Source organism: Salvelinus namaycush, chromosome 31 (assembly GCF_016432855.1).
Source record: "Salvelinus namaycush isolate Seneca chromosome 31, SaNama_1.0, whole genome shotgun sequence".
Classification (NCBI taxonomy): Eukaryota; Metazoa; Chordata; class Actinopteri; order Salmoniformes; family Salmonidae; genus Salvelinus; species Salvelinus namaycush.
In genome coordinates this window covers 13,827,277-13,841,644 of record NC_052337.1, presented here as the reverse complement: position 1 = coordinate 13,841,644, position 14,368 = coordinate 13,827,277, and the positions used below count along the sequence as shown (strand labels likewise).

Here is a 14,368-nt window from a genome sequence, read left to right as displayed (position 1 = left end):
ACTAACACACATACACACAGCTAGGACATACAGTACACCCACACTAACACACACGCACACAGCTAGGACATACAGTACACCCACACTAACACACACATACACACAGCTAGGACATACAGTACACCCACACTAACACACACATACACACAGCTAGGACATACAGTACACCCACACTAACACACACGCACACAGCTAGGACATACAGTACACCCACACTAACACACACATACACACAGCTAGGACATACAGTACACCCACACTAACACACATACACACAGCTAGGACATACAGTACACCCACACTAACACACATACACACAGCTAGGACATACAGTACACCCACACTAACACACATACACACAGCTAGGACATACAGTACACCCACACTAACACACATACACACAGCTAGGACATACAGTACACCCACACTAACACACACACACACAGCTAGGACATACAGTACACCCACACTAAAACACACATACACACAGCTAGGACATACAGTACACCCACACTAACACACATACACACAGCTAGGACATACAGTACACCCACACTAACACACATACACACAGCTAGGACATACAGTACACCCACACTAACACACATACACACAGCTAGGACATACAGTACACCCACACTAAAACACACACACACAGCTAGGACATACAGTACACCCACACTAACACACACACACACAGCTAGGACATACAGTACACCCACACTAACACACACACACACACAGCTAGGACATACAGTACACCCACACTAACACACATACACACAGCTAGGACATACAGTACACCCACACTAACACACATACACACAGCTAGGACATACAGTACACCCACACTAACACACATACACACAGCTAGGACATACAGTACACCCACACTAACACACATACACACAGCTAGGACATACAGTACACCCACACTAAAACACACACACACAGCTAGGACATACAGTACACCCACACTAACACACACACACACAGCTAGGACATACAGTACACCCACACTAACACACACACACACACAGCTAGGACATACAGTACACCCACACTAACACACATACACACAGCTAGGACATACAGTACACCCACACTAACACACATACACACAGCTAGGACATACAGTACACCCACACTAACACACATACACACAGCTAGGACATACAGTACACCCACACTAACACACATACACACAGCTAGGACATACAGTACACCCACACTAACACACATACACACAGCTAGGACATACAGTACACCCACACTAACACACATACACACAGCTAGGACATACAGTACACCCACACTTACACACATACAGCTAGAACATACAACCACACTAACACACACAGCTAGGACATACAGTACACCCACACTAACACACATACACACAGCTAGGACATACAGTACACCCACACTTACACACACACACACAGCTAGGACATACAGTACACCCACACTAACACATACACACACAGCTAGGACATACAGTACACCCACACTAACACACACAGCTAGGACATACAGTACACCCACACTAACACACACACACACACAGCTAGGACATACAGTACACCCACACTAACACACACACACACAGCTAGGACATACAGTACACCCACACTAACACACATACACACAGCTAGGACATACAGTACACCCACACTTACACACACACACACAGCTAGGACATACACCCACACTAACACACACACACACAGCTAGGACATACACACACACACACTAACACCAACACAGCTAGGACATACAGTACACCCACACTAACACACACAGCTAGGCCATACACACACACACTAACACACACACAGCTAGGACATACAGTACACCCACACTAACACACACAGCTAGGACATACAGTACACCCACACTAACACACATACAGCTAGAACATACAACCACACTAACACACACACAGCTATGACATACACCAACACTAACACACACACAGCTAGGACATAGACCCACACTAACACACACAGCTAGGACATACACCAACACTAACACACACAGCTAGGACATACACCCACACTAACACACACAGCTAGGACATACACCCACACTAACACACACAGCTAGGACATACACCCACACGAACACACACAGCTAGGACATACACCCACACTAACACACACAGCTAGGACATACACCAACACTAACACACACAGCTAGGACATACACCCACACTAACACACACACACAGCTAGGACATACACCCACACTAACACACACACAGCTAGGACATACACCCACACTAACACACACACAGCTAGGACATACACCCACACTAACACACACAGCTATGACATACACCAACACTAACACACACACAGCTATGACATACACCAACACTAACACACACACAGCTAGGACATACACCCACACTAACACACACACAGCTAGGACATACACCCACACTAACACACACACCGCTAGGACATACACCCACACTAACACACACACAGCTAGGACATACACCCACACTAACACACACACAGCTATGACATACACCAACACTAACACACACACAGCTAGGACATACACCCACACTAACACACACACAGCTAGGACATACACCCACACTAACACACACACAGCTAGGACATACACCCACACTAACACACACACAGCTAGGACATACACCCACACTAACACACACAGCTAGGACATACAGTACACCCACACTAACACACACACAGCTAGGACATACACCCACACTAACACACACACAGCTAGGACATACACCCACACTAACACACACACAGCTAGGACATACACCCACACTAACACACACACAGCTAGAACATACAACCACACTAACACACACAGCTAGGACATACAGTACACCCACACTAACACACACACAGCTAGAACATACACCCACACTAACACACACAGCTATGACATACACCAACACTAACACACACACAGCTAGGACATACAGTACACCCACACTAACACACATACACACAGCTAGGACATACAGTACACCCACACTTATACACACACACACAGCTAGGACATACACCCACACTAACACACACACACACACAGCTAGGACATACACACACACACTAACACCAACACAGCTAGGACATACAGTACACCCACACTAACACACACAGCTAGGACATACACCCACACTAACACACAACAGCTAGGACATACAGTACACTCACACTAACACACACAGCTAGGACATACAGTACACCCACACTAACACACACACACAGCTAGGCCATACACACACACACACTAACACACACACAGCTAGGACATACAGTACACCCACACTAACACACACAGCTAGGACATACAGTACACCCACACTAACACACACAGCTAGGACATACAGTACACCCACACTAACACACACACAGCTATGACATACACCCACACTAACACACACACAGCTATGACATACACCAACACTAACACACACACAGCTAGGACATACACCCACACTAACACACACACAGCTAGGACATACACCCACACTAACACACACAGCTAGGACATACAGTACACCCACACTAACACACACACAGCTAGGACATACACCCACACTAACACACACACAGCTAGAACATACACCCACACTAACACACACACAGCTAGAACATACAACCACACTAACACACACACAGCTAGAACATAAACCCACACTAACACACACACAGCTAGGACATACACCCACACTAACACACACAGCTATGACATACACCAACACTAACACACACACCGCTAGGACATACACCCACACTAACACACACACAGCTAGGACATACACCCACACTAACACACCCATACAGCTAGAACATACACCCACACTAACACACACAGCTAGGACATACACACAGCTAGAACATACACCCACACTAACACACACAGCTATGACATACACCAACACTAACACACACACAGCTAGGACATACACCCACACTAACACACACACAGCTAGGACATACACCCACACTAACACACACAGCTAGGACATACACACAGCTAGAACATACACCCACACTAACACACACAGCTATGACATACACCAACACTAACACACACACCGCTAGGACATACACCCACACTAACACACACAGCTAGGACACACACCCACACTAACACACACACAGCTAGGACATACACCCACACTAATACACACACAGCTAGGACATCCACCCACACTAACACACACACAGCTATGACATACACCCACATTAACATACACGCAGCTAGGACATACACCCACACTAACACACACGCAGCTAGGACATACACCCACACTAACATACACGCAGCTAGGACATACACCCACACTAACATACACGCAGCTAGGACATACACCCACACTAACACACACACATCTAGGACATACACCCACACTAACACACACACAGCTAGAACATACACCAACACTAACACACACGCAGCTATGACATACACCCACACTAACACACACACAGCTAGGACATACACCCACACTAACATACACGCAGCTAGGACATACACCCACACAAACACACACACAGCTAGGACATACACCCACACTAACACACACACAGCTAGGACATACTAACACACACGCAGCTATGACATACACCCACACTAACACACACACAGCTAGGACATACACCCACACTAACACACACACAGCTAGGGCATACACCAACACTAACACACACACAGCTAGAACATACACCAACACTAACACACACAGCTAGGACATACACACAGCTCGGACATACACCCACACTAACACACACACAGCTAGGACATACACACAGCTAGGACATACACACAGCTAGAACATAAACCCACACTAACACACACACAGCTAGGACATACACCCACACTAACACACACAGCTATGACATACACCAACACTAACACACACACCGCTAGGACATACACCCACACTAACACACACACAGCTAGGACATACACCCACACTAACACACCCATACAGCTAGAACATACACCCACACTAACACACACAGCTAGGACATACACACAGCTAGAACATACACCCACACTAACACACACAGCTATGACATACACCAACACTAACACACACACAGCTAGGACATACACCCACACTAACACACACACAGCTAGGACATACACCCACACTAACACACCCATACAGCTAGAACATACACCCACACTAACACACACAGCTAGGACATACACACAGCTAGAACATACACCCACACTAACACACACAGCTATGACATACACCAACACTAACACACACACCGCTAGGACATACACCCACACTAACACACACAGCTAGGACACACACCCACACTAACACACACACAGCTAGGACATACACCCACACTAATACACACACAGCTAGGACATCCACCCACACTAACACACACACAGCTATGACATACACCCACATTAACATACACGCAGCTAGGACATACACCCACACTAACACACACGCAGCTAGGACATACACCCACACTAACATACACGCAGCTAGGACATACACCCACACTAACATACACGCAGCTAGGACATACACCCACACTAACACACACACATCTAGGACATACACCCACACTAACACACACACAGCTAGAACATACACCAACACTAACACACACGCAGCTATGACATACACCCACACTAACACACACACAGCTAGGACATACACCCACACTAACATACACGCAGCTAGGACATACACCCACACAAACACACACACAGCTAGGACATACACCCACACTAACACACACGCAGCTAGGACATACTAACACACACGCAGCTATGACATACACCCACACTAACACACACACAGCTAGGACATACACCCACACTAACACACACACAGCTAGGGCATACACCAACACTAACACACCCACAGCTAGAACATACACCAACACTAACACACACAGCTAGGACATACACACAGCTCGGACATACACCCACACTAACACACACACAGCTAGGGCATACACCAACACTAACACACACACAGCTAGAACATACACAAACACTAACACACACAGCTAGGACATACACACAGCTAGGACATACACCCACACTAACACACACACAGCTAGGACATACACACAGCTAGGACATACACACAGCTAGAACATACACCCACACTAACACACACAGCTAGAACATACACCCACACTAACACACACAGCTATGACATACACCAACACTAACACACACACCGCTAGGACATACACCCACACTAACACACACACAGCTAGAACATACACCCACACTAACACACACACAGCTAGAACATACACCCACACTAACACACACACAGCTAGGACATACACACAGCTAGAACATACACCCACACTAACACACACAGCTATGACATACACTAACACTAACACACACACCGCTAGGACATACACCCACACTAACACACACAGCTAGGACATACACCCACACTAACACACACACAGCTAGGGCATACACCCACACTAACACACCCATACAGCTAGAACATACACCCACACTAACACACACAGCTAGGACATACACACAGCTAGAACATACACCCACACTAACACACACAGCTATGACATACACCAACACTAACACACACACCGCTAGGACATACACCCACACTAACACACACAGCTAGGACACACACCCACACTAACACACACACAGCTAGGACATACACCCACACTAATACACACACAGCTAGGACATCCACCCACACTAACACACACACAGCTATGACATACACCCACATTAACATACACGCAGCTAGGACATACACCCACACTAACACACACGCAGCTAGGACATACACCCACACTAACACACACAGCTAGGACATACACCCACACTAACACACACACAGCTAGGACATACACCCACACTAATACACACACAGCTAGGACATACACCCACACTAACACACACACAGCTATGACATACACCCACACTAACATACACGCAGCTAGGACATACACCCACACTAACACACACGCAGCTAGGACATACACCCACACTAACACACACAGCTAGGACATACACCCACACTAACATACACGCAGCTAGGACATACACCCACACTAACACACACACAGCTAGGACATACACCCACACTAACACACACGCAGCTAGAACATACACCAACACTAACACACACAGCTAGGACATACACACAGCTCGGACATACACCCACACTAACACAAACACAGCTAGGACATACACACAGCTAGGACATACACACAGCTAGAACATACACCCACACTAACACACACAGCTAGAACATACACCCACACTAACACACACACAGCTAGGACATACACACAGCTAGGACATACACACAGCTAGAACATACACCCACACTAACACACACACAGCATTGACAATCAAAAAAGTCACAACGACACAACGTTCACCTACAGAGAACACGGCTTCTCTCTCTCTTTCTCTCTCTCTCTCTCTCTCTCTCTCTCTCTCTCTCTCTCTCTCTCTCTATCTCACACCTCTCTCTCTCTCTATTTCTCTCTTTCTCTGTCTCTCTCTCTCTCAATTTAATTCAATTCCATTTCAATGTAAGTGCTTTATTGGCATGGGAAACGTATGTTTACATTGCAAAAGCAAGTGAAATAGATAATAAACAAAAGTGAAATAAACAATGAAACAGAAAACATTACACTTACAAAAGTTCCAAAAGAATAAAGACTTTTCAATTGTCATATTATGTATATCTACAGTGTTGTAATGATGTGCAAATAGTTAAAGTACCAAAGGGAAAATAAATAAACATAAATATAGGTTGTATTTACAATGGTGTTTGTTCAATGGCTGCCCTTTTCTTGTGGCAACAGGTCACATCTTGCTGCTGTGATGGCACACTGTGATATTTCACCCAATAGATATGGGAGTTTATCAAAATTGGATTTGTTTTCTTTGTGGGTCTGTGTAATCTGATGGAAATATGTGTCTCTAATATGGTCATACATTGGGCAGGAGGTTAGGAAGTGCAGCTCAGTTTCCACCTCCTTTTGTGAGCAGTGTGCACATAGCCTGTCTTCTCTCTCTATGCTCACTGAGTCTGTACATAGTCAAAGCTTTCCTTAATTTCGGGTCAGTCACAGTGGTCAGGTATTCTGCCACTGTGTACTCTCTGTTTAGGGCCAAATAACATTCTAATTTGCTCAATTTTTGGTAAATTCTTTCCAATGTGTCAAGTAATTATCTTTTAGTTTTCTCATGATTTGGTTGGGTCTAATTGTGTTGCTGTTTCTCTCCTGGGGCTCTGTGGGGTCTCTTTGTGTTTGTGAACAGAGCCACAGGACCAGCTTGCTTAGGGGGCTCTTCTCCAGGTTTATTTGTCTGTACTGTAGGTGATGGCGAGTTGGCCTCCCGTGTGGTGCAGTGGTCTAAGGCACTGCATCGCAGTTGCTAGCTGTGCCTCTAGAGATCCTGGTTCGAGTCCAGGCTCTGTCGCAGCTGGCCGCGACTGGGAGACCCATGGGGCGGTGCACAATTGGCCCAGTGTCGTCCGGGTTAGGGGAGGGTTTTGCCGGCAGGGTTGTCCTTGTCCCATCGCGGTCTAGCAACTCCTGTGGCGGGCCAGGCGCATGCACGCTGACACGGTCGCCAGGTGTACGGTGTTTCCTCCGACACATTGGTGTGGCTGGCTTCCGGGTTAAGTGGGCATTGTGTCAAGAACCAGTGCGGCTTGGTTAGGTCGTGTTTCGAAGGACGCACGGCTCTCGACCTTCGCCTCTCATAAGTCCGTATGGGAAGTTGCAGCGATGAGACAAGACTGTAACTACCAATAGGAAAACACGAATTTGGGGAGAAATGTTTTTTTAAATAATCAAATCAAATCAAAGTTTATTTGTCACGTGCACCGAATACAACAGGTGTAGACCTTACAGTGAAATGCTTACTTACAGGCTCTAACCAATAGTGCACAAAAGGTATTAGGTGAACAATAGGTAAGTAAAGAAATAAAACAACAGTAAAAAGACTGAAAAATAACAGTAGCGAGGCTATATACAGGCACCGGTTAGTCGGGCTGATTGAGGTAGTATGTACATGTAGATATGGTTAAAGTGACAATGCATATATGATAAACAGAGAGTAGCAGTAGCGTAAAAGAGGGGTTGGCGGGTGGTGGGTGGCCCGGTTAGCCAATGTGCGGGGGCACTGGTTGGTCGGCCCAATTGAGGTAGTATGTACATGAATGTATAGTTAAAGTGACTATGCATATATGATAAACAGAGAGTAGCAGCAGCATAAAAGAGCGGTTGGGGGGGGGGGGCACAATGCAAATAATACTGTAGGTGATGACTTTGTTATAGAAGGTTTGGGAATCACTTCCTTTTAGGTGGTTGTAGAATTTAGTGGCTCTTTTCTGGATTTTGATAATTAGCAGGTATCGGCCTAATTCTGCTCTGCATGCATTATTTGATGTTTTGGAGGATATTTTTGCCGAATTCTGCATGCGGAGTCTCAATTTGGTGTTTGTCCCATTTTGTGAATTCTTGGTTGGGGAGCGGACCCCAGACCTCACAATCATAAAGGGCAATGGGTTCTATAACTGATTCAAGTATTTTTAGCCAGATCCTAATTGGTATGTCAAATTTTATGTTCCTATTGATGGCATAAAAGGCCATCACTCTCTCTCTTTATCTCTCCCTCTATTTCTCTCTCTCTCTCTATCTCTCTGTCTGTCTCTCTCTCTTTCTCTCTATCTCTCTCACCTCTCTCTCTCTATTTCTCGTTCTCTACCTCTCTCTTTCTCTCTCTCTATTTCTCTCTCTCTCTCTGTCTGTCTCTCTCTTTCTCTCTTTATTTCTCTCTTTCTCTCTCTCTCTCTCTTTCTCTCTCTCTCTCTCTCTCTCTCTCTCTCTCTATCGCTATCTCTCTTTAATTTTCTCTCTCTCTCTATTTCTCTTTCTCTCTCTCTCTATTTATCTTTCTCTCTCTATCTCTTTCTCTCTATCTTACACACACACTCACACAGTCACTTAGCCTCTCTCCCTGTTCTTCAGGCACTAAAGCTGAAGACCATCGTCAGAGGAGACGCCCCCACCAGTCTGGTCACTACAGGCCTGTGTAGAAAAGAGGTGATGTGACTGAACCATCCATACTGTAGCATGCCATACCATACAGGCCTGCTGTTATACCTGCTGCGTTTTCCTTGTATCCTCATAATTGTGTGCGTGTGTGTGTGTTACAGCCGTGGGAGTCCCAGTCATTCTGCAGTACGTTTCCCTATGAGACGGTGTGTGCTGACTCCTGGGGTCAGTCTCTGCTGGTCGCCACGGAAGCAGCAGGGGTCATGATGATAGATGGTGAGATCATCACACACACTTTGAGGATTTAAAATGGAAAGTGCTTCATGAATAAAGTGGATTATGTTTTATTATCACTGTCCTATGCATTATTCAATTATCACTTAGCCATGAATATCAATCAATCAATCAATCAATCAAATGTATTTATAAAGCCCTTTTTTACATCAGCCGATGTCATGAAGTGCTATACAGAAACCCAGCCTAAAACCCCAAACAGCAAGCAATGCAGATGTAGAAGCACGGTGGCTAGGAAAAACTCCCTAGAAAGGCAGGAACCTAAGAAGAAACCTAGAGGGTGGTCAGTCCTCTTCTGGTTGTGCCAGGTGGAGATTATAACAGTACATGGCCAAGATGTTCAAACGTTCATAGATGACCAGCAGGGTCAAATAATTAATAATCACCGTGGTTGTAGAGGGTGCAACAGGTCAGCACCTCAGGAGTAAATGTCAGTTGACTTTTCATAGCTGATCATTCAGAGTTAGAGACAGCAGGTGCTGTATGGAATGGAGAGTGGAAAACAGCAGGTCAGGGACAGGTAGCACGTCCGGTGAACAGGTCAGGGTTCCATAGCCGCAGGCAGAACAGTTGAAACTGGAGCAGCAGCACGGCCAGGTGAACAGGTCAGGGTTCCATAGCCGCAGGCAGAACAGTTGAAACTGGAGCAGCAGCACGGCCAGGTGAACAGGTCAGGGTTCCATAGCCGCAGGCAGAACAGTTGAAACTGGAGCAGCAGCACGTCCGGTGAACAGGTCAGGGTTCCATAGCCGCAGGCAGAACAGTTGAAGCTGGAGCAGCAGCACGGCCAGGTGAACAGGTCAGGGTTCCATAGCCGCAGGCAGAACAGTTGAAACTGGAGCAGCAGCACGGCCAGGTGAACAGGTCAGGGTTCCATAGCCGCATGCAGAACAGTTGAAACTGGAGCAGCAGCACGTCCGGTGAACAGGTCAGGGTTCCATAGCCGCAGGCAGAACAGTTGAAACTGGAGCAGCAGCAGCAATGTCAATGATTCAATCAGCATTGATGTAATTGTAATCTGAAAGTTGAATTCTTACTGTTATAATATCCCTATATTTCAGCTGTTGATCCACTTCTTTCAAACCCAGGTGAGTGTAACACACTCAACTCTCCCCATTCAGTGCTACAACGCCTTAGTATTGAATAAACCTACATCACCTTTCAGCCAACTACAGTGGGGAGAACAAGTATTTGATACACTGCCGATTTTGCAGGTTTTCCTACTTACAAAGCATGTAGAGGTCTGTAATTTTTATCATAGGTACACTTCAACTGTGAGAAACGGAATCTAAAAATCCAGAAAATCACATTGTATGATTTTTAAGTAATTCATTTACATTTTATTGCATGACATAAGTATTTGATACATCAGAAAAGCAGAACTTAATATTTGGTACAGAAACCTTTGTTTGCAATTACAGAGATCATACGTTTCCTGTAGTTCTTGACCAGGTTTGCACACACTGCAGCAGGGATTTTGGCCCACTCGTCCATACAGACCTTCTCCAGATCCTTCAGGTTTCGGGGCTGTCGCTGGGCAATACGGACTTTCAGCTCCCTCCAAAGATTTTCTATTGGGTTCAGGTCTGGAGACTGGCTAGGCCACTCCAGGACCTTGAGATGCTTCTTACGGAGCCACTCCTTAGTTGCCCTGGCTGTGTTTCGGGTCGTTGTCATGCTGGAAGACCCAGCCACGACCCATCTTCAATGCTCTTACTGAGGGAAGGTGGTTGTTGGCCAAGATCTTGCGATACATGGCCCCATCCATCCTCCCCTCAATACGGTGCAGTCGTCCTGTCCCCTTTGCAGAAAAGCATCCCCAAAGAACGATGTTTCCACCTCCATGCTTCACGGTTGGGATGGTGTTCTTGGGGTTGTACTCATCCTTCTTCTTCCTCCAAACACGGCGAGTGGAGTTTAGACCAAAAAGATCTATTTTTGTCTCATCAGACCACATGACCTTCTCCCATTCCTCCTCTGGATCATCCAGATGGTCATTGGCAAACGTCAGACGGGCCTGGACATGCGCTGGCTTGAGCAGGGGGACCTTTCGTGCGCTGCAGGATTTTAATCCATGACGGCGTAGTGTGTTACTAATGGTTTTCTTTGAGACTGTGGTCCCAGCTCTCTTCAGGTCATTGACCAGGTCCTGCCGTGTAGTTCTGGGCTGATCCCTCACCTTCCTTATGATCATTGATGCCCCACGAGGTGAGATCTTGCATGGAGCCCCAGACCGAGGGTGATTGACCGTCATCTTGAACTTCTTCCATTTTCTAATAATTGCGCCAACAGTTGTTGCCTTCTCACCAAGCTGCTTGCCTATTGTCCTGTAGCCCATCCCAGCCTTGTGCAGGTCTACAATTTTATCCCTGATGTCCTTACACAGCTCTCTGGTCTTGGCCATTGTGGAGAGGTTGGAGTCTGTTTGATTGAGTGTGTGGACAGGTGTCTTTTATACAGGTAACGAGTTCAAACAGGTGCAGTTAATACAAGTAATGAGTGGAGAACTAACAGGTCTGTGAGAGCCGGAATTCTTGCTGGTTGGTAGGTGATCAAATACTTATGTCATGTAATAAAATGTAAATGAATTACTTAAAAATCATACAATGTGATTTTCTGGATTTTTGTTTTAGATTCCGTCTCCCACAGTTGAAGTGTACCTATGATAAAAAATTACAGACCTCTACATGCTTTGTAAGTAGGAAAACCTGCAAAATCGTCAGTGTATCAAATACTTGTTCTCCCCACTGTATATCAGCCAATGGTTTCATTACTGCAGCAACAATATCAGTGTTTCTAATAACAGCTGGTAAGACCCACTAATAATACTGGCTGGTGCTGAATAACCAACAGAGAAATGACTATGGTGTTCTGTTGTGTTGTGTTATGTTGTGTTTGTAGAAGCCCAGGTCCTGTCCCCAGTGCAGCTGTTTGATAAGACTATTATGGTGTTATGTTGTGTTTGTAGAAGCCCAGGTCCTGCCTCCAGTGCAGCTGTTTGATAAGACTATTATGGTGTTATGTTGTGTTTGTAGAAGCCCAGGTCCTGCCTCCAGTACAGCTGTTTGATAAGACTATTATGGTGTTATGTTGTGTTTGTAGAAGCCCAGGTCCTGTCCCCAGTGCAGCTGTTTGATAAGACTATTATGGTGTTATGTTGTGTTTGTAGAAGCCCAGGTCCTGCCTCCAGTACAGCTGTTTGATAAGACTGTTATGGTGTTATGTTGTGTTTGTAGAAGCCCAGGTCCTGCCTCCAGTACAGCTGTTTGATAAGACTATTATGGTGTTATGTTGTGTTTGTAGAAGCCCAGGTCCTGTCCCCAGTGTAGCTGTTTGATAAGACTATTATGGTGTTATGTTGTGTTTGTAGAAGCCCAGGTCCTGCCTCCAGTACAGCTGTTTGATAAGACTATTATGGTGTTATGTTGTGTTTGTAGAAGCCCAGGTCCTGCCTCCAGTACAGCTGTTTGATAAGACTATTTTGGTGTTATGTTGTGTTTGTAGAAGCCCAGGTCCTGTCCCCAGTGCAGCTGTTTGATAAGACTATTATGGTGTTATGTTGTGTTTGTAGAAGCCCAGGTCCTGTCCCCAGTGCAGCTGTTTGATAAGACTATTATGGTGTTATGTTGTGTTTGTAGAAGCCCAGGTCCTGCCTCCAGTACAGCTGTTTGATAAGACTATTATGGTGTTATGTTGTGTTTGTAGAAGCCCAGGTCCTGCCTCCAGTGCAGCTGTTTGATAAGACTATTATGGTGTTATGTTGTGTTTGTAGAAGCCCAGGTCCTGCCTCCAGTACAGCTGTTTGATAAGACTATTATGGTGTTATGTTGTGTTTGTAGAAGCCCAGGTCCTGCCTCCAGTACAGCTGTTTGATAAGACTATTATGGTGTTATGTTGTGTTTGTAGAAGCCCAGGTCCTGCCTCCAGTACAGCTGTTTGATAAGACTATTATGGTGTTATGTTGTGTTTGTAGAAGCCCAGGTCCTGCCTCCAGTACAGCTGTTTGATAAGAC

General features: G+C 45.7%; 1 protein-coding gene across 1 annotated transcript in view; it reads left to right on the top strand.

Annotated features, from left to right (window-relative positions):
- Nucleotides 1-13,684, top strand: part of LOC120026212 (GTPase-activating Rap/Ran-GAP domain-like protein 3) — an 80,937-nt gene extending 67,253 nt beyond the window's left edge. The window contains exons 17-19 of the mRNA XM_038971036.1: nt 10,035-10,109; nt 10,223-10,337; nt 13,659-13,684. Coding sequence (XP_038826964.1) covers nt 10,035-10,109; nt 10,223-10,337; nt 13,659-13,684 — 216 coding nt within the window. The remainder of the gene's footprint in view (nt 1-10,034; nt 10,110-10,222; nt 10,338-13,658) is intronic.
- The last annotated feature ends 684 nt before the right edge of the window (nt 13,685-14,368 follow it).